At 43.8% G+C, this 20,111-nt stretch overlaps 1 protein-coding gene across 3 annotated transcripts; it reads left to right on the top strand.

The window, feature by feature from the left end:
* Positions 1–1,810: 1,810 nt before the first annotated feature.
* Positions 1,811–15,730, top strand: LOC128888395 (G protein-coupled receptor kinase 2). Of its 3 annotated transcripts, XM_054145210.1 has the most exons (7): positions 1,811–1,946; positions 7,824–7,919; positions 10,082–10,439; positions 10,765–11,671; positions 11,875–12,012; positions 12,479–12,607; positions 12,684–15,730. In XM_054145210.1, the coding sequence occupies exons 1-7, from the start codon at positions 1,895–1,897 to the stop codon at positions 12,777–12,779; spliced, it is 1,776 nt and encodes a 591-aa protein (XP_054001185.1). In that variant the 5' UTR covers positions 1,811–1,894; the 3' UTR covers positions 12,780–15,730. The 3 variants fall into 3 exon arrangements, 2 of the variants coding, with proteins under 2 accessions (XP_054001185.1, XP_054001193.1); XR_008460246.1 differs by lacking the exon at positions 12,684–15,730 and having other exon boundaries at positions 10,765–11,675; XM_054145218.1 differs by lacking the exons at positions 1,811–1,946; positions 7,824–7,919 and adding an exon at positions 7,990–8,383.
* Positions 15,731–20,111: the final 4,381 nt, after the last annotated feature.

The raw sequence follows: 20,111 nt of genomic DNA, 5'->3' as shown, positions 1-20,111 counted from the left end.
TGGCGTACCGCGGCGGTTATTATCGCAACTATTGTTACGCGCGGAGACCGACAATATTCTCGTACGATTTTGCAAATTACGAATTAAAATTTGATTAAAATCATTTTCAGATTAACATTTACGCGATGTTTCATAATTCATACAACGATGGGAGCGTATAATCTCAATAACAGAGTATTAATTGCCATGGAATGAAAGCCGATTATGAAATTATTGGTCGGTAAAGTGTTAATAAACGTCGGTAAACGTCAATCGCAACAAACGTTTTTTTCATTCGAGCATCGACACCGAGAATAAATTGCCTCGCGTTGATTTATCGGCCATTCGCTGTTCCGGTAAAATTTCGTCCATGTCTGACGTCATCAACGTAATCGTCGACCGCGGTACTGCCGTTCTTTCCACGTTAATAACACGACTACTCTGAAATCTCGTTCCAGAACGCACGTCTCAGGAATCGGTGCAAAGAGGAACGCGTTAAACGTCTGGGAAACTTGCAACCGGTGTTCCACGTTCCACCGAGACCATCGATACACGGAAAGCTCAAAAATCCTCGAACCGTCGTTCCGTAAACCGTACTCAACTTGGATCGAGGCCTAATACACGCGCGTCGAGACGAAACGGTGGATTTCGTAAAGTCGATCGTATTTCCATAGGCGAGTGACATTCAGCGAAGAAAAAAGGCGAAAGAAAACGAGCGTGTTCGGTCTCACGAATCGTGACGATCCGAGACACAATCCACGAAGAAGGATCTACCGGATGCGCAGGCATCTCTCGCGTCGTTGCGAAGTGTCGAGAAGTGAAAGGCGCACGTGCAAGTGTGTCGTCGAGTCTCTTCTGTACGCGAATCCGCGGCTCACGCGTGACATTTTTACGATGCCGTATCTGGGGATCAGCCTTAACGATTGTTAGCCTTCGTGCACGATTCCCGCTTGGCATTTAAGGGCTCAGCTACGAAGCTGGCATCGTGGTAAAAAACGAAATATTCCAAACGACCGTTACGAAGCGGTAATTGCTCGATGTGAAACGGCGTCGAGCTGTGATTGACCGTAGCCCAATCAGAGAATCAGAAGAAGGGCACATCGTGGAAGAAAACACGAGTCGTTCGTTCCGAATGCCTGGTACCGTGCGACTTACCGACTGCCGCACCCCCGTGAAGCCACGTTCGCGCTGCTCTTTCTTCGCGGGATAAACACGCCACGATACACAGAACCAGAGGTTGAACGGAAGTCTCGTCCAGACGAAAGGTGGAAAGTAACGTATACGAGATAGTTGCGTTATACATTTCACTCAAATTACAATCGAACGATGTGTCGCATCGAACGAAGTTAGTAAGCTTTTTCTATCCAAAATTTCGGTCGTCCATAAGTGCGAGGATCGACGATCGATACAGAAGACTAATTCCAAAGGAAGAGTTCCTCGAGAAAGCGTCGTTGTAAAGCGAAACTCCCCCGCAACGGTTCCGTGTAAACGTTTAACGTAAACGAGTGCACGCCGCGGGGAAGCGTCGAGTTTTAACCGACAGAGGGGGCCAACGAACTCGAGACGACTCGATAGGTGATTCCCGCGGTCCTCGAGGCGAAACACGTTGGGATCCACGAGCTGGACGTCCTTCGAAACGCGAACGCGAGTGGACACGAGCTAACCGTCCTGTTGACGTCCTTCCTGTTGTCCTTGGTCCTCGGTGAAGGGGGACTGATCGGTCCTCGTGGTGGTGTCCTGGGGCCGCAGATGGGAGCTGGTCTGCCGGAGCCCGACAGGGTGCTCAACCCCGGAAAACGACATCAGACGTACGGACTTCCGTTCCAGACGCTCCCTGCTCCTCCCCATCCCGACCGTCGGCCGGCCAGTTTCTCCCTCCCGATTCGGCCGCGTAAACCCGATCAAGCTGGAATTGATGGAGTTGGAGAATATCGTGGCGAACACTGTGTACCTGAAAGCGAGAGAAGGTGAGTGAATCCTTTTTTTCAAACGCTTTGAAACCGCTGGAGAGGCTCAAGTAAATTGGAACGTTTCCGATACAACGCTCTGACTTCATTTTGGTCCTATGTATGTTTGGGTAATGGACTTCGATTCTAGCCGGATTATCTGCTTCTAAGAGACCATTTATCGATTTCACTTCGTGAATACTGTTAAAATAGTTTCAAGTTTTTTAAAAGAATCTCGACTCTAGTCTCCTCTACTGTTGAAATGATAATAATTCGAACTAGAGAAAATAAAAGCTAAATCCGATACTGACCGTGGGCGTTACGTTTGAAAAGTGGACAGACCAGGCACGTCCTCGTTGTAAACACGATCCTATTCGAGAAGGGTCTATCCAACATCCATCGACTGACTGGTTCTTTGAATATAAATAGTACAATATTCTCGTTTCCTTTCTTCTCTGTTTCCTTTCTATCGGGCACTAACCTACCTTCACCACGAGTGGATGGCACCTGCGTCGTTCGTTCGTTCGTTCTGTCGCTACCGGAACTGTTTGCTCTCTGTGCCCCTTCGTTTCCTGCGCGATAAGGAACTTTTGCAACGATAGGCATACGAATCAGTATGTAGATACGTTTTATGTCACCTGGAAATCAATCCTGGTCGCGTACGTCTTTTTATCGTCGGGACAGTGGTTCTCGAGTAATTATTTCTCCAAGTCTCAACGAAAAATATGACGCGGAGATAGAGGATGTATTACATCTTCTTATATCCACCTTTTTATAAATTCAATTTTTTATATATATATATATATATATATTTTTAATAGAAATTCCGCATTTAAACGCGAACGAATGTATCGTTAATAGAATACCGAAACGATTTCATTAAAGTGGCGAAGATTGCGAGGCTTCTTTTGTTCAACAAGTTCTCCGACGTGATACAGAATTACGCTCGCGCGTAAATTGCAGAAATTTCGTGGAGATTGTACGCAGTAATTACGTAAATGATATTTCATTCCGGGGGCGCGCATTCGGTCGAAGTAAACTCCATGAAACGTTTCCTATTTCCAGATCCGAAACACCGTGTCCCGTTCGTCTCTGAATTTCACGCGCAGGCGGCTCATAATTTACCCATTAAGCTTGCTCCGAATTGTCTTCGTAAAAGAAGCAATTCTCGAATAATTTCATACTCGGTCGAACTCGCTACGGTCTTATAAATCGCTCTCAGTCGAAGCTCCACTTTTCGATTCGCGAATCAAATGGAGTACCTTCGGTAAATCCTCCGACTCGGAAGGACGACTCAGCGTTTCTCAAACTTCGTTTTCCCCCAGACTCTTTCGATAGAAAATTAATAACATTTTTATATCAAAATGAAACGAGCTCGAACACGAGCATTTTCATTTCCATCGTTGAACAATATAATAAATAGAATCGTACTCCGACTAATGTCGTATTATCGAGGGATTATTACATCGTTATCCTCGATAATTGGAATCCCATTCGGCGCGCGAAAGCTCGTTAAAAAGCCAGTGTAACCTCGCCAAGACTTTCCTATAATCCTAACGCCTTGGCGATAAGCCGAGCAAGCCAGTATTTTCACGAATTTACCCGCTACACTCGAAATTACGTTGCCATTAGAGACGGTCCCGGCTCGAACCGGGCTCCATCGGTTTATATGCAAATGGCTTAATGAGAACGCGTACCAGCACAAAACCCTAATGAAACTGCATACTTTACGTTATTACGTTCTTGGTCTTTGTGTCGCGCGCCATAAAGTGCACCGAGCGTAGGATTGACGCGCGCGCCAACTGGTAATTGCGGACTGGACGCGTGGCCTGAGGCGATGTCGTTAAGGTAGCTAAACTTTCCTTTACCCTAAAGCGTCCCTCAGCCGTGATATATCCTCATCCAGAATACTAATTAACTTAACTTCTAACGACAATCCGATCAGGGAAGTTGCACACGCTTCTGTCCACGGGAGTTGTGTCGCGCGAAAGGGCCAACCCTAAGCTCTTCAAGCCCTGCTGCATCTCCAAGTGTACTTCAGAATTTTCTCTCGAAAATAATGAATTTCTTGAAATAATATTCGGTTTTGAAGACCGTTACAAACAGTTCGATGCGTAGTATCGCGCCCTTCGTATCTAGCATAATAAGTAGTCAAATATGAGCACGGATTGATATAAGTACGGCGATGGTTTAGCGGGAAAGCGTTCGGCTGTCGGTCCAGAGGTCCCGAATGCAACAGTTTTCGGCATATACATATTCGGCGTGTGCAGCAGCGTGAAAATACATCGCGTCTACTGTTTGTTTACATCCTAGGCGTTGAGGCGTCGGGACGCACACGCGGCATGGCGATGCGAACATTACGGTTCCAATACTTTGCTGGCCGCCATGGAGGGGAGCGTCGATGTGCCCGTAGACCTAAGTTTATCGCCAAATTAGCTGAGGCGATAATACCATTACGAAAGTAACTAGATTTATCAGCAAGCGCGTGAAATGTCTCCTGATATTGGGTGGGCGAAAAGAGTTCGATAACTCGTTACGATAACTCGCGAATTCATAAAGCGACGACGAACACGATCGGGTCACCCGAAGGCAGCCGTTAGGACGTTGTACGTTCGGAACAGTCCTCTTTCCACGAACGGGTGCGGTTCGTTTCAGAAACGTAATAAAATCGGACTCGTTCAGACCAAGGACACGTGTTCCCAGCGGTGCTCGTAAAACCTGGTCCATATATTCGCAATACGAGCGGGAGCTAATTGCGAAGAAACGGTCGAGCGATAAATGTCAGAGGGAGGAAAAGCGAGCGTGTCCCAGGGACGATTGCACGGTGGAGCTTTGAGGCGCCGCTAAGAATGATGGCATTTCAATCTGGTCGTCCAATATATCAATTAGGCCGCGGGGAAAAGGGCTAGAGGAGTCTTTTATACACAGGGATTCTCAATGTATAGAGACGTTAGAGTTAAAGAACAAAGTTAACGTTGACAAGGAGATATTCAGAAGGCGTGTGTTTAGCTATCGTACGAAACGTCTAGCTCTCCTATTCGATCTACGATATCTCTATGGATAGAATTCGACGCGAAAACGGTTGGGAATCGCGTGGATCCATCGATATCGTTCCGGAACATGGGCGTGTTGGGACCATTAGCGAATCGACAGGGGCTGAGGCGAGAAAAGAAACAGCGAATTTTAATTAGCATAGTGCCGCCAGCAGGCGTTCCGTGCCGTTCGACGAACAGCTGCAAGCGATGCCTGTTGCGTGGTGGCACGACTGAAAAGTAGGTAAATGGGTGTTCGCGTGATGCGCCGACGACGTCAATGGGCTTGTAATCGCATCGCCTCGGTGAACTTTAATAAACGTGTATACGTATGGGAGAGGGACGAGCGTTAACGCGACCGGCTGCGAATTACGTAAGAAACCGCGAACCCGTGCCGGGTTAATTGCGAGGGCGTCGTTTCCATCGTAATCGTAAACACGCCGGTCATAAATTGCCGTCAGAAGAAACGAAAGACTCGACGATAAAGAACGCGGGAAAGAAAAATTAAGCTGCAGGTTGTAGCGCTTATAGCATTCAAAAAATAGACTTAGTATATTCGCGGGGATCGTTCAATTTATTTATTTGTATCAACGCATGCTATACGAAGCCACGAGAATCTGTATAAAATATCTATATTATATTTATAGTTATGTTGTTATATAATAAAAATTACATTCGTTTCGGAAGCGATCTCCAGTTTAAATTCAAATAGCTCGCACCAGGGAAACCGTCCAGTGGTAGTTCGTCGGATAGCCAGTCGTGCTAAAAATTTCATTCCACGTCTTCGACTTATTTTGTCGCAATCACCCTCTTTTCCGCGCTACGAGTCACGCGTCGCACCCTTTGGAAGACGCGAGGTGCAAGTGGGTTAACGTTGCCTTTACCTTACGGTCGGTATCTCGACCGAATAATACAAATATTTTTTACTAGCTTCGTCCTTTCTCCTCTCCACCCTCCGCGCGCGCGCGCGAGATATTTGACGAAACAGTCCGTGTATTCAGATGTTGAACATTTGCCGAAAAATTTGCCGATCCTTACGTAAACAGTAGAATCGTACCGCACAGCTCGTGACGTAGACGCGACGGTGATTGGTGGGACGACCACGCGACTTTCAGCTTTCTCGATGACAAACGTCGCGGCGATAAAGATCGCGCGATGCTGCCTCGCGTGAAAACGACTCTCACGCGTCGGTGAATTCCTCCGTCGCCGTTTGCCGACATCTGACCCTCCTTTTCTAGCCTCTCGATAGAATCGGAGTCGATATACCGGGGGAATCGACCCCTCGGATGCTTCGGGATCGCGAACGAACGACTGCACACGTCGCGGAAATGTAATCAGTTGCTCACGGAACCGCGAAAACCGTGGCGACACCCTATTCGCTCCGTCGACTTTTTCTGGGCCGAGGGGGAGGGATGGCCGTCGGTGACGATCGATGACGAGACGCTTTTCAAGGAAATTTCCCGCCAGCCTTGGCGCTTTTCCGCAGGGAATACCGTAGCTCGCTGGGAGACGAAAGGGAAGGGGGCTCGGTTACGTTACTTGAAACCGGGATAACAGTCGTAACCGCCGCTACGTAAACCCCTCTGCGCGATGCATCGGATACCAAGGAAATCGTACCTGTGGATAGATACGACGAAAAGAACAGTTTTAATTTACTTGAGAATTCTTTTTGGACAAACTGAAAATTTGTTGGTAATATGTTTAATGTCATTCGAAAGACCATTTCTTAACGCGCGTGTCGCAATTTTTGTATTAAAAAATGTCTCGAATTAACAAAGGTGTTTCGAACGAGGGTCCTCGTAATAATAAACATAACGACGCTTGAATAATGCAAGGTATACATATATCTTTTTCAATTTAATATTTCTTGTACAGCGCGGCGTGCGTCAAGAGAAACGTGACCCTTTCGAACGATTGTCGCTCCTTTTTAACCGTGTAAATGCAACCAGGTCACGTTTACACCTAACGGTACGATAAAGTATATCATTGATCTCTTCGTATTTATCACGCGAACCTTGCTTTTTAACAAAATTGCACGATGATTGGATCGTTGCGCTGGAAATGTCATTCGATCGTTCGTAGAGCCTAGAAAACGAAAACTCTTTAAACATCTTCTATAAACGTACGTATTAATAAATAATATGAATTTAACGTACCGTTTACCAAATAGTAAATTTCTATTATTTATTAATGCACATATCTATATTATATAATATTTTCTTATTATATACTACAAGACCGTACATGAATAAACAATATAAATTTACATCGAACGCAATAATATTTGTTTTAGCCAACTAGGATAGGAAAGTTGCGCAGAATAAAAGGGTTAACGAAGCTTTTAACCGACAAATGGTCTCGAGGTCATTATCTTTGACGCTCCACCCTTGTATCTCGAAGACTGGCGTCGTTTCGTTTTAGAGCTTTTCAAATTCAATTGTTCCCCAGCAATCTTAGCGTCTTCAACCCTGTGAGAGCTGCGTAATTTACGGTCTTTAAGCCTCGACCTCGTCGAAACTCCGGAAACTGATAATTACGGCCTCGGAAAACGGAACCGTGCCACTTCACCTGTGGTTAGTCCAACTCGGAAACTATTTTAAACTACCCTCCCTACCACAGTCGCGTATCGATTATCCACCCGAATCCATTTTCCTTTCGTTTCCATTCGCATCAAAAATTGTTTTGTTTCGCGTACATTCGATCAGACCGAAAAGAATCAACGCTAAACAAAATCAATAGGTAAATAGTTGTACAAAGATTACGAACATTAATTTCCTGATATCTTTTATTCCGAACGGTTTCGCTCCAACGAATTTATTTACTACAGATCGCACTGTTTGTTAACGATTTTTAATTTTGCTTTCAGGCGGTGGTGACAGCAACAAGGGTAAAAGCAAGAAATGGCGGAAGATACTTCAGTTCCCACACATCTCCCAGTGCATCGGCCTAAAAGATAAACTTGGTAAGCTTATAGCCTCCTCCTCCTCCTCCTCCTCCTCCTCCTCCTCCTCCCCCCCCCCCCCCCGCCGCTGAATGTTGGCTTTATCCACAGAAAACAGAAAAATTGTAAACCACCGAAAAAGACGTCTATTCTGAATGCGTGTAACGATTTTTCCGCTATGGCTCGTTTTTCAAACTTGGACACGATATCTCCCTCGTCGGATAAAACTCCTAGCCGACGGTTCTCCAGTGGATCTCGCGGCTAATCGACGCACGACCCCTCCGTTGACCTCGCTTTGGATTATTGAATCAAATTGAACGAATCTCGCCTGCTCCGCAGACGCGAGAAAAAAAAGGAAGGAAAGAAAAAAAAAAGAGGAGAAGGAGATAACGAAACGTCTGTCCTGGTCACCCACTCGGATAAGCGGGGTCATTGGGCTCTGTGGACTCGATTGATTAAACTGTGATCCATTGCAGTATCGACAGGTAACGGAACCAATTGAAACCATCGGGAAGAAAACAGGACGCATGATCGAGGGAAACCTCAACAGTTGCGAATCAAGTTTCGAACGCTCCTTTCATTCGTCGAGGTCCACTGGATACATGGTGGTGTACCATTTAGCAGCTGAAGACCGTGTCTAAATATTTAGTAGTATATTCTTTAGTAGCCAAGTGTTCCGGAATAAGGATTAGGTTTGAATTACTTAATAGTAGCCTAGAAAGGGTTAGTTACCCCGTCAGATTCATTTCATCCTCGAGGGGACAATCGAAGAAACCTCAGCGTTGAAGATTGAAAACGATAAAAAACGAAGGGAAGAAAATAGAAGAGAAGACGGGCGAAACGGTCGGAGGACACCATCTTTCTTGCTCGCCCACTCGGATAAGAAACCGTTGGGCTTTGTTGTCTCAGTTAATTAAACCGTAATGCTCGATCGTTGTTTCGTCGCCGAGGGCGACAAGAGTATCTCCTCTCGAGTGGCTCCTCGAATCGAATTCGCTTCGTGGCGCTATACGTTGCGGTCGATGAGCGAACGAGAATCGATTAAATCCTGAGGGCGGTGGGAGAGAACCGATGATGCGAGTTTTAGTAGATTTTCTAGCCTGTTGTGTTAGCCCTATTGTCGCCGATCAACCGCGACGTTATACATGCCTGGCAATTCAGTTCTGATGGGACCTTGATAGTTATAGGAACATGACGTGCTGGAATTCATACATATAAATACTCGAACATTCGAATACCATTTCGTAGACTCGAGTACTCAAACATTGGACTACCACGGCAGCCTAATACTCAAGAATCACATTCCGCGTTCGTGTTACCGGCGAGTTTCCTTCATTGAAACTTCATTCGCATAATTACGCGTCGCGTTGTCGTGACCGCGAGCGAAACTCCCATAGCTTCTCAATTACGAAACATTATGTCGAGAACCGTGGGATTCGTAGATGGAGGATTAATTGAACCGCGAGGGAATTATTCTCGTCAAGCTCGCGTGCCTCCGCCACCGTCTAATGGAAGCCAAAGGGACTTTGATATGATTTCCCGATTATCGGGTTTCCCCGTCTGCTTTGAAGTCTCGTTGCTCGCGTCGTTTACTCGAATTCGCGCGGGGAATTAATTTCCGGAATGCCTGCGAAACGAATTTCGCTGCGTTGCTGCGATTCTTTCCTCTTTTCTGGCACGAGCGATTGAAATAAAATTAATTGCCCGAGCGATACAAATGTTCGCATTGCTAAATTGGTTTAAAATGAATTTATACTTAAAAATTACTCATCGAAGTCGTCCATTTTAATCTCGTTAATCCATTTGCATTATTAATGCGCATATGCGTTGGCGGTAGTTTACGCTGTGTAGTTTGCTTATCGAAAGAAGAGAGGAGATGCATTTTATCAGTACCATAATTGCCATGTAGCTTCATTCATTGCTCCTTTCAAGTCTTATCATACGCAAAATAATTGAATCGTTATCATCGTCTCTGTACATGGAATTAAATTCTTCGCGTATGCCATATTGTTTTCATCTGAACGCAATCAAGACAAATTTAGACGATAACCTAAACGAAATAGGATTCTTCAATTTTCCATATGACGCACAAATGGGTTAAAAGAGCTTTCGTTGTCGATGTTACGCTATTTTTAAACGAATCCAACGATCTCTAACGTTTGGCGATGTTTGTTTTTGTTTAGACATCAGGTACGGGTATGTGGTGGACCAGCAGCCGATCGGGCGACTGTTGTTCAGGCAGTACTGCCAGGACAAGAAGCCATCCTACCATCGGTACAACCTCTTTCTGGACTCGATCGAGAAGTACGAGATCGAGATGGACGAGAATCGCACCGAGCTGGCCAAGGACCTGTTCGAGCAGTACCTGAAGAGAGAGGGCTCGGAGGTCGTCGACATCTTGAACGACTCCTTGATAGCTCAGTGCGAGGAACGACTCGGTACCGGTGGGAAGGAGCTCTTTGTCGAGATCGCGCAGACCGTGAAGAACTTCCTGGCGGGAGAGCCTTTTTCAGCTTTCCAAACTAGCTTCTATTTCTATAGGTATAACTCCTGAACCCCGTGCAGCCTTTCCTCTTACTCGTCGGGTTACCACGGCTCCCATATCCGCGATTGTAAACCCTCTTCGATTCTGTAAATTCCCCTGCCCTTAGAGACACTTCATTTTATAAATGCATAAAATAAGCAGGCTAGTTAATAATCGCTTCGTCTACTCGACATGTTTATAGTTTTGCATTTACAACCGGTCGATCGCTCTAACCTTATCTTTACGACCAAAAAATCATGCTCAATGACTTTCCCGGTATCTCTAACAATAACAAAGCCTTGTCGCGGACGTTTCTTCAGGTGAACGACTTCTCTGTCGCAGGTACCTTCAGTGGAAGTGGCTAGAGGCGCAGCCTGTGACGTGCAAGACTTTTCGCATGTACAGGGTGCTCGGGAAGGGCGGTTTCGGCGAGGTCTGCGCTTGTCAAGTGCGCGCAACGGGGAAGATGTACGCGTGCAAGAAGCTGGAAAAGAAACGTATCAAGAAACGTAAAGGAGAGATGATGGTTCTGATCGAGAAGAACATACTGCAGAAGATCAACTCCAAGTTCGTGGTGTCGCTGGCATACGCCTACGAAACCAAGGACGCTCTGTGCCTGGTGCTGACGATCATGAACGGTGGCGACCTCAAGTTCCATATCTACAATATGGGCGGCGAACCAGGCTTCGATATAAACAGGGCGAGGTTTTACGCAGCGGAAGTTGTCTGCGGTTTGGAGCACCTGCATCTGCAAGGGATCGTCTACAGAGACTGCAAGCCGGAGAATATACTGCTGGACGATCACGGACACGTGAGGATATCGGACCTCGGGTTGGCCGTTGAAATTACTGAGGGAGACATGGTGAGGGGAAGAGTGGGCACGGTAGGCTACATGGCTCCAGAGGTGATCGACAATGAGAAGTACACATTTTCGCCAGATTGGTTCAGCTTCGGTTGTCTTTTGTACGAGATGATAGAAGGCCAGTCGCCGTTTCGCGCCAGGAAGGAGAAAGTGAAACGAGAAGAGGTGGATAGGAGAGTGAAGGAGGATATGGAGAGGTATTCGACCAAGTTCACCGAGGAAGCGAAGAGCCTCTGCCAACAGTTGTTGAAGAAGAGCCCGAAGAACAGGCTGGGATGCAAGTGCGGCAGACACGGCGCGAAGGAAGTGAAACTGCACGGCTTTTTTCAGTGCTTGAACTGGAAGAGGGTCGAGGCCGGTATGTGGGAACCGCCGTTTGTGCCGGATGTGAGTAGGTGTCGCTCGAATCGATTCTCTTGTACAAAATAGTATCTCGAGCACTTCTTCTCTTGTTCTCATATAGTATACATAATGTTAACACTCGACTGATACACGATCCTTTGACCTAGTCGCTAAAAGAGTAGAGTCTTACGTTTATTTTATAGACGCTTCCTACCGAGTTCCTTATCGTAGATCAATTTTGCTTCCAGCCACACGCCGTTTACGCTAAAGATGTATTGGACATTGAGCAGTTCTCGACGGTGAAAGGGGTCAATTTGGACGCCACGGACGACACCTTCTACAGTAAATTCAATACCGGCAGCGTGTCCATTCCTTGGCAGTACGAGGTGAGAAAAGACTCGCCTTTAATCTATCAAGATAAACCAAAAGTTTTGTCTTATTTCAATGTTACGTACACCATTTTGTTACTCTTGAATTGCTCTGCCATATTGAACGTCAAGTAGCATCGTACAATTGCGTATTTCTGACCCGATCAACTTTTGGTTCACCCTAACATTTCCGTCTATATCGGGCTACAGATGGAGCGCGTCATTCGTTGGCATCATCGTGCACCGAAACGGCCGCGCGTCGGCCCCGTCCACTTACATTGAAAAATATGACTCGCCTAAAGTGTTCTCGTACGTCATAGAGACCGAGTGGTTCGCTATCGTTGCTTTCGTTTAAACGAACCCATTTTAGCTTTCAAAGCGAACCATCGAATCGGTGGCAGTTCCCGTTTATCGCGAAAAGATGTAACGTCTCCGATCAAAGAGCTGCTATTTTCCTTACCACCGAATATATCGCTTGTTCCAGATGATAGAGACTGAGTGTTTTAAGGAACTGAACGTACTAGGTCCTAACAACACACCGACGCCTGATTTACTGGTAAATCATCCTCCGCCTAACAATGAGAACAGAGGCTGTTTCCCGTTTCGAAGACAGGTGAATCCCCCTTCTTTTTTAATCGAACTTTTCTTTCGACCTTTTGTGTATTACCGCCCAATAACGTTTGTTTTAGAAGAAGCAAAGCGCCCGGACAAGACAGATACCGTTATCAGAGTGCCATCTGCTGGAACTGTCCCAGAGTCAGAATTCAGAGATGCCAGCCAGCTGATCCAAAATGAACGCGAGCAGTCTGAATCAATCGACGTCGTCGTCCATACGACGTCGACGCTGCGGGCGACGCCGACGAGCATTAAGATGCTGCCCAAAGCTGTTATAAACAGAACGAGAAATCGGCCCCGCGACATTGGTGGCGATCCCCGACGCAATCGATGCGCGTGTCACGCGTTCATCGGTGCAAGCATGGTGGCTCGACGCCAGGGGGCGGTGCGAACAGACCGCCATCCGTCGACAAGTACGTAAAACACGTTCTTCTCAGGTTTCCCGAAGCAGAGAGCAATTTGTGGTTTCACGAGGGATGCACGCCTAAACGCGTTTGTCGGTCACGCATATCGTTCGCCGTCGGCAAGGACGATACGATCGAACAATTTCAAATGTTTTGGTTTTTTACATTTTGTAAGAATTTGTGTACGATGCTTTCTCGCGAGCTTGTCTAACAGACTTACAGGTTCGGCCGGTATTCAATTTAATTATCGATGTATGTATTAATAATCGAGGAGCAATTTTGTAACGGCGAGGTAAAATTCATGCAACGAAGGGTTGATGAAACATTAAAGATTTTTCAGTCATATCGTTCTTGTTGCGACCGAGCAATTAAATGCAATCACATATATAGCGACACATCGAAGTATAGTTCGCGTACGAAGCTCGGTACTCTGGTGTAGAGTAGTTGTTGTACGTATGGTCTCTTTCGTCACTTTCGAACGGTGTGTCTCGTTTCTATACGCTTAAAGCCACGCCTCTAAATAGTCTTGCCATCGGTACACGCGGACAACGAGAGAATCGCTAAACTCCACATGTTGCTGTACCAGGTCCAATTGATCGCAACACCTCCACGAATTAGCGAGTAAATCTATTGAAAACGAAAAAGTTGACCTCCGTGTATCTTTTACACACCTACCTACGAAAAAAACTACCTTCAACAGATCGTGTCCTCGAAAGCAAGCTTATTCGTTCGAAGCATTTTCGTCTATCACCAAAAGCAAATGAGTTATTCAGGTGGCCTGTCATAAGTGCCTCAGCCTGTACAGAAGACAGGACCCTAACAAAGTTCCTAGCTAAGTCATAAGTAGTTTGGTCACGTGAGATTTTGTTAACGGACCTGCAAGTACGAGGTTTTTTTGTTTCTCGAGTACAGCGATTGACTCTCGTTACCAGGAGTGTATCAGGCATGCGTACTTAGAGCAATCGGTGCACACGACAAGAACGTACACATGCATGACGATAAAGGTAGCGAAATATAATATTATAGAAGTCGCAATATCATAAAAAAAAAAATTGCATTTAAGAAAAGGGACGCTCCGTTGGAACCGAACGCTTCTTTGTTTCTTCTTCAATTCGGAAGATTAATCAAAGAGTCTCTCGCTGAACGTATATTCTGGCTCAAACTAATCGAGGAGACGCCTATTCCAACGGAATTAATTCCAAGAGTCCTGAGCAACGTAAACACGGTCTAAGATTGATTCATAGTTCTTTTTTGCGAAACCCCGATCGATGCTTCAAGTTGATCTAAAGAAAATTGATACAGCTGAAAATAATTAGAGGATCGCATACTTGAGCGACATTACCGGCCTAGAAGGTGTTCAATACTATTAGCCGCGAAAAAATCATGGTATTCCATTTCATTCCTAATATTTCATTTATTTAAAAATTGCGATCCCCTAATCGTTTCGAGGTGTACGCAATAACCGGTTGGTTGACATTTCTTTTGGATGCCAATAACACGGGACTAGCGAAATAGATACAATTAGCTTAGGAGGTCTGCGTTTTGACAACGCTTCCGCTTTTCGACGATTATTTGCTGTCTGCTCGGCAGACGCTCGTGTACATAATTCTTCCTATTTAGTACGGATTAATTTTAAACGACGAGAAACCCGTCCTGAGATACGCACAAAACGAGTAACGATTCTTTGTTCTCTCTCTACCTGTTCCCAAAGTGATTCAGTTCAATTCTTCTCTAGAATCGGCGAATCGCACAGATAACGGAGCGTACACGAATAGACGCGCACACGAAATCATATATTTATACAGAGTCGAGAGTCCTTATAGACGCGCGATGGGAATTCGTTTCTTTTTTATATATGTGAAGAATCGATAAAGGAAAACGAGAAGTAGCAGTCTTCTTTAACCTTTTCAGTGGTATGGTTGGTACGCACGGACCGCGTATCAATCGAACGCCATACCACCGAAATGGTTTTATACAAACGTATCAGAATTCTAATTAACGAGGCTCGTACTATTAGCCTTTGATTATCGCACTTTTTTGTACGTTTCTTTCTTTTTTTTTTTGAAGAAAAGAAAAATTGTATTATAGGTCATTGCAAATTTGATCGTGCATTACCAATGGACTGTCAAGCGAAACAACGATTAGAACGAACGAAATGTGAGTTTAATCATTTCTGAATAACCGTTGACTGATGTTTAAAGAATCTCGATTCGAATTTAAGGCGACGATTTTAACCGATGACATGTTCTTTTTTATTATCCCTGGAAAGATCGCTTGGCAGTCTGTTTGTTAGGAATATTTATGCACTATTGCGTATTTAAAGTGAAACGGCGTATATGGCTGAGTAAGCGGTAACGATCTAGTAATTTAAACGTATTATTAATTAATCCATGAATAACGGTGCGACCTCCTTATCGATAGAACGCGATGTCATATCTGTCATTCGTCACGATTCGATCGGTAAACGTTTCTCGATCGAGTCGCGAATTGTTCAATCGCTCACGATACACCGTGTCACTCGTACAAATTGCGGTAGAATTCTCGTTATTCAGTCACCGAAACGATTTCGAGAACGGCTGAAGTTCCAAAGTTTCCAAGGTATCTACTTACCTTGCGTCGGTTCTCGAGTCGTCGAGGTGGTGTCGAACTTAGAAACGTAATTTTGCATTACTCCGTACACCGTAAGCTAGCGTAAACGACTAATTATTAACGGGGGGGGGGGGGGGGGAAGAATATCGTATAACGGAGGCTACGATCATCTTTCTTCGTGTCACACCGTCGAAAACGTGGGTCTAAACACTTCCGATTTTTATAAAGAATCTCTCTCGAAGAAACCTCGACGACATCTTATCCACCGAGTATGGTGTTTGATATGTCTCGACGGTCTCCTTGTCAGTGCTTTCGACTGTGATTTTTGTTTTCCGACGTTCTGCAAACCGTTTATTAATTTATTAACCTTTCCGCGAGCTACCGGGTTGTGATCGTATTCGACGAAGAAAGACAACGATACTCGCGCGTATCGTTTGCTCAAAAGAAACAAAGAAACTCTTTCGTACAAATTTCTTGTATGGAACAGGGCTGAGACTACTTGTCTGATTTCTCTTAATCGCATTTACGGTATTGACGACGTTTTATGCGACGTTTGTACTGTCACGAAAATTGACGGATTTACATATTTTTACTACAAGCACGATCATTCTTGGCGCCACTTATAGAAAAGACTCTGCTAAAGTGGCGAGAACATTTGAAAAGCATTTAGCTAACGTAGTCGCGAGGTGTATCGACATTTAACTCGAGTATCTACGAAATATTCGAATAGTCTCAGCCCTGATATTTAAGTACATTAAATTCTGGCGGACAGATGTCCATGGAATTTCGTTTAGCTCGATTGTCGGTTAGTTTCGTAGCATTCGTTTCTTCGTTTCTCGGGATAAGAAATTTGTTTTTGTCGTAAAGATTACATGGATAGGGAAGGGAAGCCTCGGTACTCTATCTCTGTCTACTAAAGCATCAAGTCAGACTCGTTGAGTTAGCTTTGTATATTACGAATTTCTAAAACGTTTACAGCTGTTGTATCACGTATTTATACAATTTACATATTATATAACGCTAGTATAACGATAAAATATTACAAGAAAATAATTGAAAGCTAAGTGACTTGAACCGAATAATGTTGGCAATCCATGCAACTCGTGCGCTGATAGACAAAGACGAATAGAGTACAGTTGGAGCCATCCCTGGGTCTGGTTTCCCTTTCTCTATTTACAATATTTCTATGGTCTTCATCCATTCGCCAGTCTCCTTTCTGTCTACATTGTAAATTACATACTCACAGATCTAATGTTCTTTCTTCACTTTTTTTTTTTTTTTTTTTTTTTTAATCGATTCGCGTGTTTTGTACATTACGTCGTGTCGCATGATGTGGGAAACGAATGTTTTTTATCGGTGAATCAGAGAGGCAGAGGTGAAGCGACAACGCGAGTAACAGTAAATGAAATCATTCCAGTTTTTTCGTGCAAGTGTCCGTGTGTAAGTAACTGTTTTTTACCTTTTCTCAACGACTTTTAAGTGCAATGTCGAAAGCTTACACAGACACACCTTACGAGGCATTTCTTGGCAAAGAAATTGCACCGGAATAACCAATGAATTGTTATTTGCGAACTTTTCGAATTTCTCAGATACGATCCACGATGAGTTCACCATTAAATCGCACATGATGAACGTAAAGGCAAACTTATTATCGAAGAAAATACACTGAAACGTTATTCCTGCGAGAATGTTCAGAAATGCCTCGATGGTTGAAGCCTGTGCGAGAATGTTCTGCGAGCACGTTTGGAGGTTCTCCTTTGTACATACATACGTACGTTAGTAACGATGTTAACGGTAACTAGTAATGCGAACAGGAAAAGTTAGTTGTAGTTGCGTGTTTGTATAGGTGCAAAAGAAGGAAAAACAGTGGTAGGAAGCCCTCGTCATTCATAATAATTAATCGCGAAGACGACGGGGAATACCAGCGTGAGATTATCAATGTATTTATATCGTATATCTTCCACGTCCCTTTTTAACCCGCTGCCAACGCGCTACTTCATGTGAAAGACTATCGTAAAAGTCATGTTAATGTATAGATACATTTCACATAGGGATGGGCAGAATTTTATTCGGGTAACAAGTTTCACAAATCAAATCAAATCGTCGGATAGAACAAATATGCTTATACGAATAATCTATGATCAATCGAACAAACGTTGCAAGTAAATCGCTGTATTATTTTTTTTTTTATTCGAATAATATTTTGTCCATCTCTGTTGTCAACGAAGTGCAACGCTCAAGATGTATTTTTTTTTTTCCATCTTCGTTGTATCGAGTCGAACGAGCGTGAAAGAGAGATGATTTTATTTTATTAAATATGGCGAACATTGAGTTACATGAAGTTTGAACAAACAACAATATCAAACTTTACGATTACTTCCTTTTCGTCGGAATTTTGTATCGAGTTTACAAAAACCTCTCCAATCGGATGTTTGCGTGCAATTTAGCGGGTAAAGTGGAATGGCGCACAAAATAACTTCAAAATTAAATAGTAAAAACATTACTATCTTTTTTGTAAGACCTTTATGTACATGTATTGCGTTTCTCCTCGTTTCGACTCGAACGACAAAGAGTATGCAGATATTTTTGTTCCTGATGCGCCGACGAAACCAAATGAAACTTCTTTTCTTTTGTAATCTCTGTATGTTGTACAACTGCTGTGGACAAAGTTATAAATATTATAAATATATTATATATATTGTGTATAAGTTATAAATATATGAATGTTATATATTTATAACTTATATATTTATACATACCAATATAGACACGTATATAATCAAGTGTTTATCATTTATTGCTCCTTCCCATGGTTCTACTTTGGAACATTTTCAGTAATTCTTCATACTGAATTGATACTGAGGAAAGGTTAGGATGTGTCAGGAGTTGTTGGAAGATGTTAGGTCGCGTCGGGTGGTGCCAGGAATTGTTAGTTAGTATTAGGAGATGTTAGAAAGTGTTAGGAAATATCAGGAGGTGTCGAAGAGTGAACGAAAAATGAACGTAAAAGGTGTCACCAAGTAGGCGCGGAGTATGCCCCTGTAGAATGCAGCCTACGCGGTAGCCAGCTTGTCGGTTTGGTTGCCACCATCCTCTAGGCGCAGAGTGTGCCCCTGTTAGAATGCAGCCTACGGTAGCCTGTTTGTCGGGTGGTTGCTATCCCTTAGGCGCAAGGATGACCCCTGTATACGGCAACCAGTACAACTATGATGAATAAAATAATACTTAACAAATTAATTGCAACTGTAATTGTATCAATTACTTACCTTCTGCATTCGAGTTTTGTTTGGACTAGTTCATTTGGGAAAGAACCACCTGGAACCACCTTAAAACAATGAATACAATAAGCTGATTCACTTGACAAACGTATCTTACAAAATGAAAAGGGATTCCCGAAAATAACACACAATATTTATGCAATATAATATATTGTCACAGATCGCTTGTTCCTTAGACCTCCAGTTTACGTTCTTTTGCTTTATTTAGATCCTAAGCTACTGCTGTGTTCGTGTCGTGCCATCTTTTCATAGACACGCGTGTATAGTGACTACACTATACTCGCAATCGTTCGATGGTTATCTTTCACAAGGAATTTCAAGTACAAACTGGTATTTCGTAGTTCCATAAACATAAAAAAAAAAATAACGATACAAAAACATCGTCGAATTCTAGTAACATTTTCTCTCGGTCTTTTTCTCAACTATCCACCTTACTTACTTTTGATTAATTAATTAATTAGTAGATACTTATTGTCACACGTGCCAGAGTATCTATCGAAGCCATTCGTTTTATAGTAATGCAAAAATATACGACCTTCTACCTCGTGCGCTTTACAACTACGTTTTCGCTTTGTTCTAAACTGTAATCTAGACAAAATACTACAGCTACCAAGGATCGACCAGTCCATACCTCGATAGACACCCTGGTGAATGTTCCACGGGAGTTTTTTCATCGTCGAAATGTATCCCTTAAAAATGATAACGAACAACAGAAACTACGTGGACGATTAGCATCGGGGATACATCCTTCCACTGGTACGATTGTGCAAAAATGAAAAGAAAATATTAGACGATCGCTGATTGTAAAGCAATTTTGAGGAGTCAGCGATCCATCGTGATCTGACAGACTTTAGACTTTCAATTCCATTTTGATATTCGATAGCGATTGATACATTCGGAGTGCTTTAGCTCGGACGAATCACCGAGGCTAATTTTCAGAATAAGGAGAATAACAAAGTATTTAGGATCCTATGCGGAGGCGCAACAGGACGTTTCTTAAGCTATAGCCAAGGCAGAAGGAGGTGGAGTGTTAAAGTCACTCTCCCAATCACGATTACAACTTTTATATTAAGTAGATTCACAACTTCTAAAGTGTCTCTCGGAAAAATTTGTCTATATTTAACGATAACTTTGACACGCCAATCGATTCTGCTCCGACTACAGGCGAGATCTGTTTTCAAGAACACCCTGTACAAAATACTTGGTCCTAGAACAGTTCATCTACCGATAT

This window comes from Hylaeus anthracinus, unplaced genomic scaffold, assembly GCF_026225885.1.
Source record: "Hylaeus anthracinus isolate JK02 unplaced genomic scaffold, UHH_iyHylAnth1.0_haploid 0, whole genome shotgun sequence".
NCBI classification, from domain to species: Eukaryota; Metazoa; Arthropoda; class Insecta; order Hymenoptera; family Colletidae; genus Hylaeus; species Hylaeus anthracinus.
The sequence above is the reverse complement of the archived record's forward strand: the minus strand, read 5'-3'. Positions and strand labels throughout refer to the sequence as shown.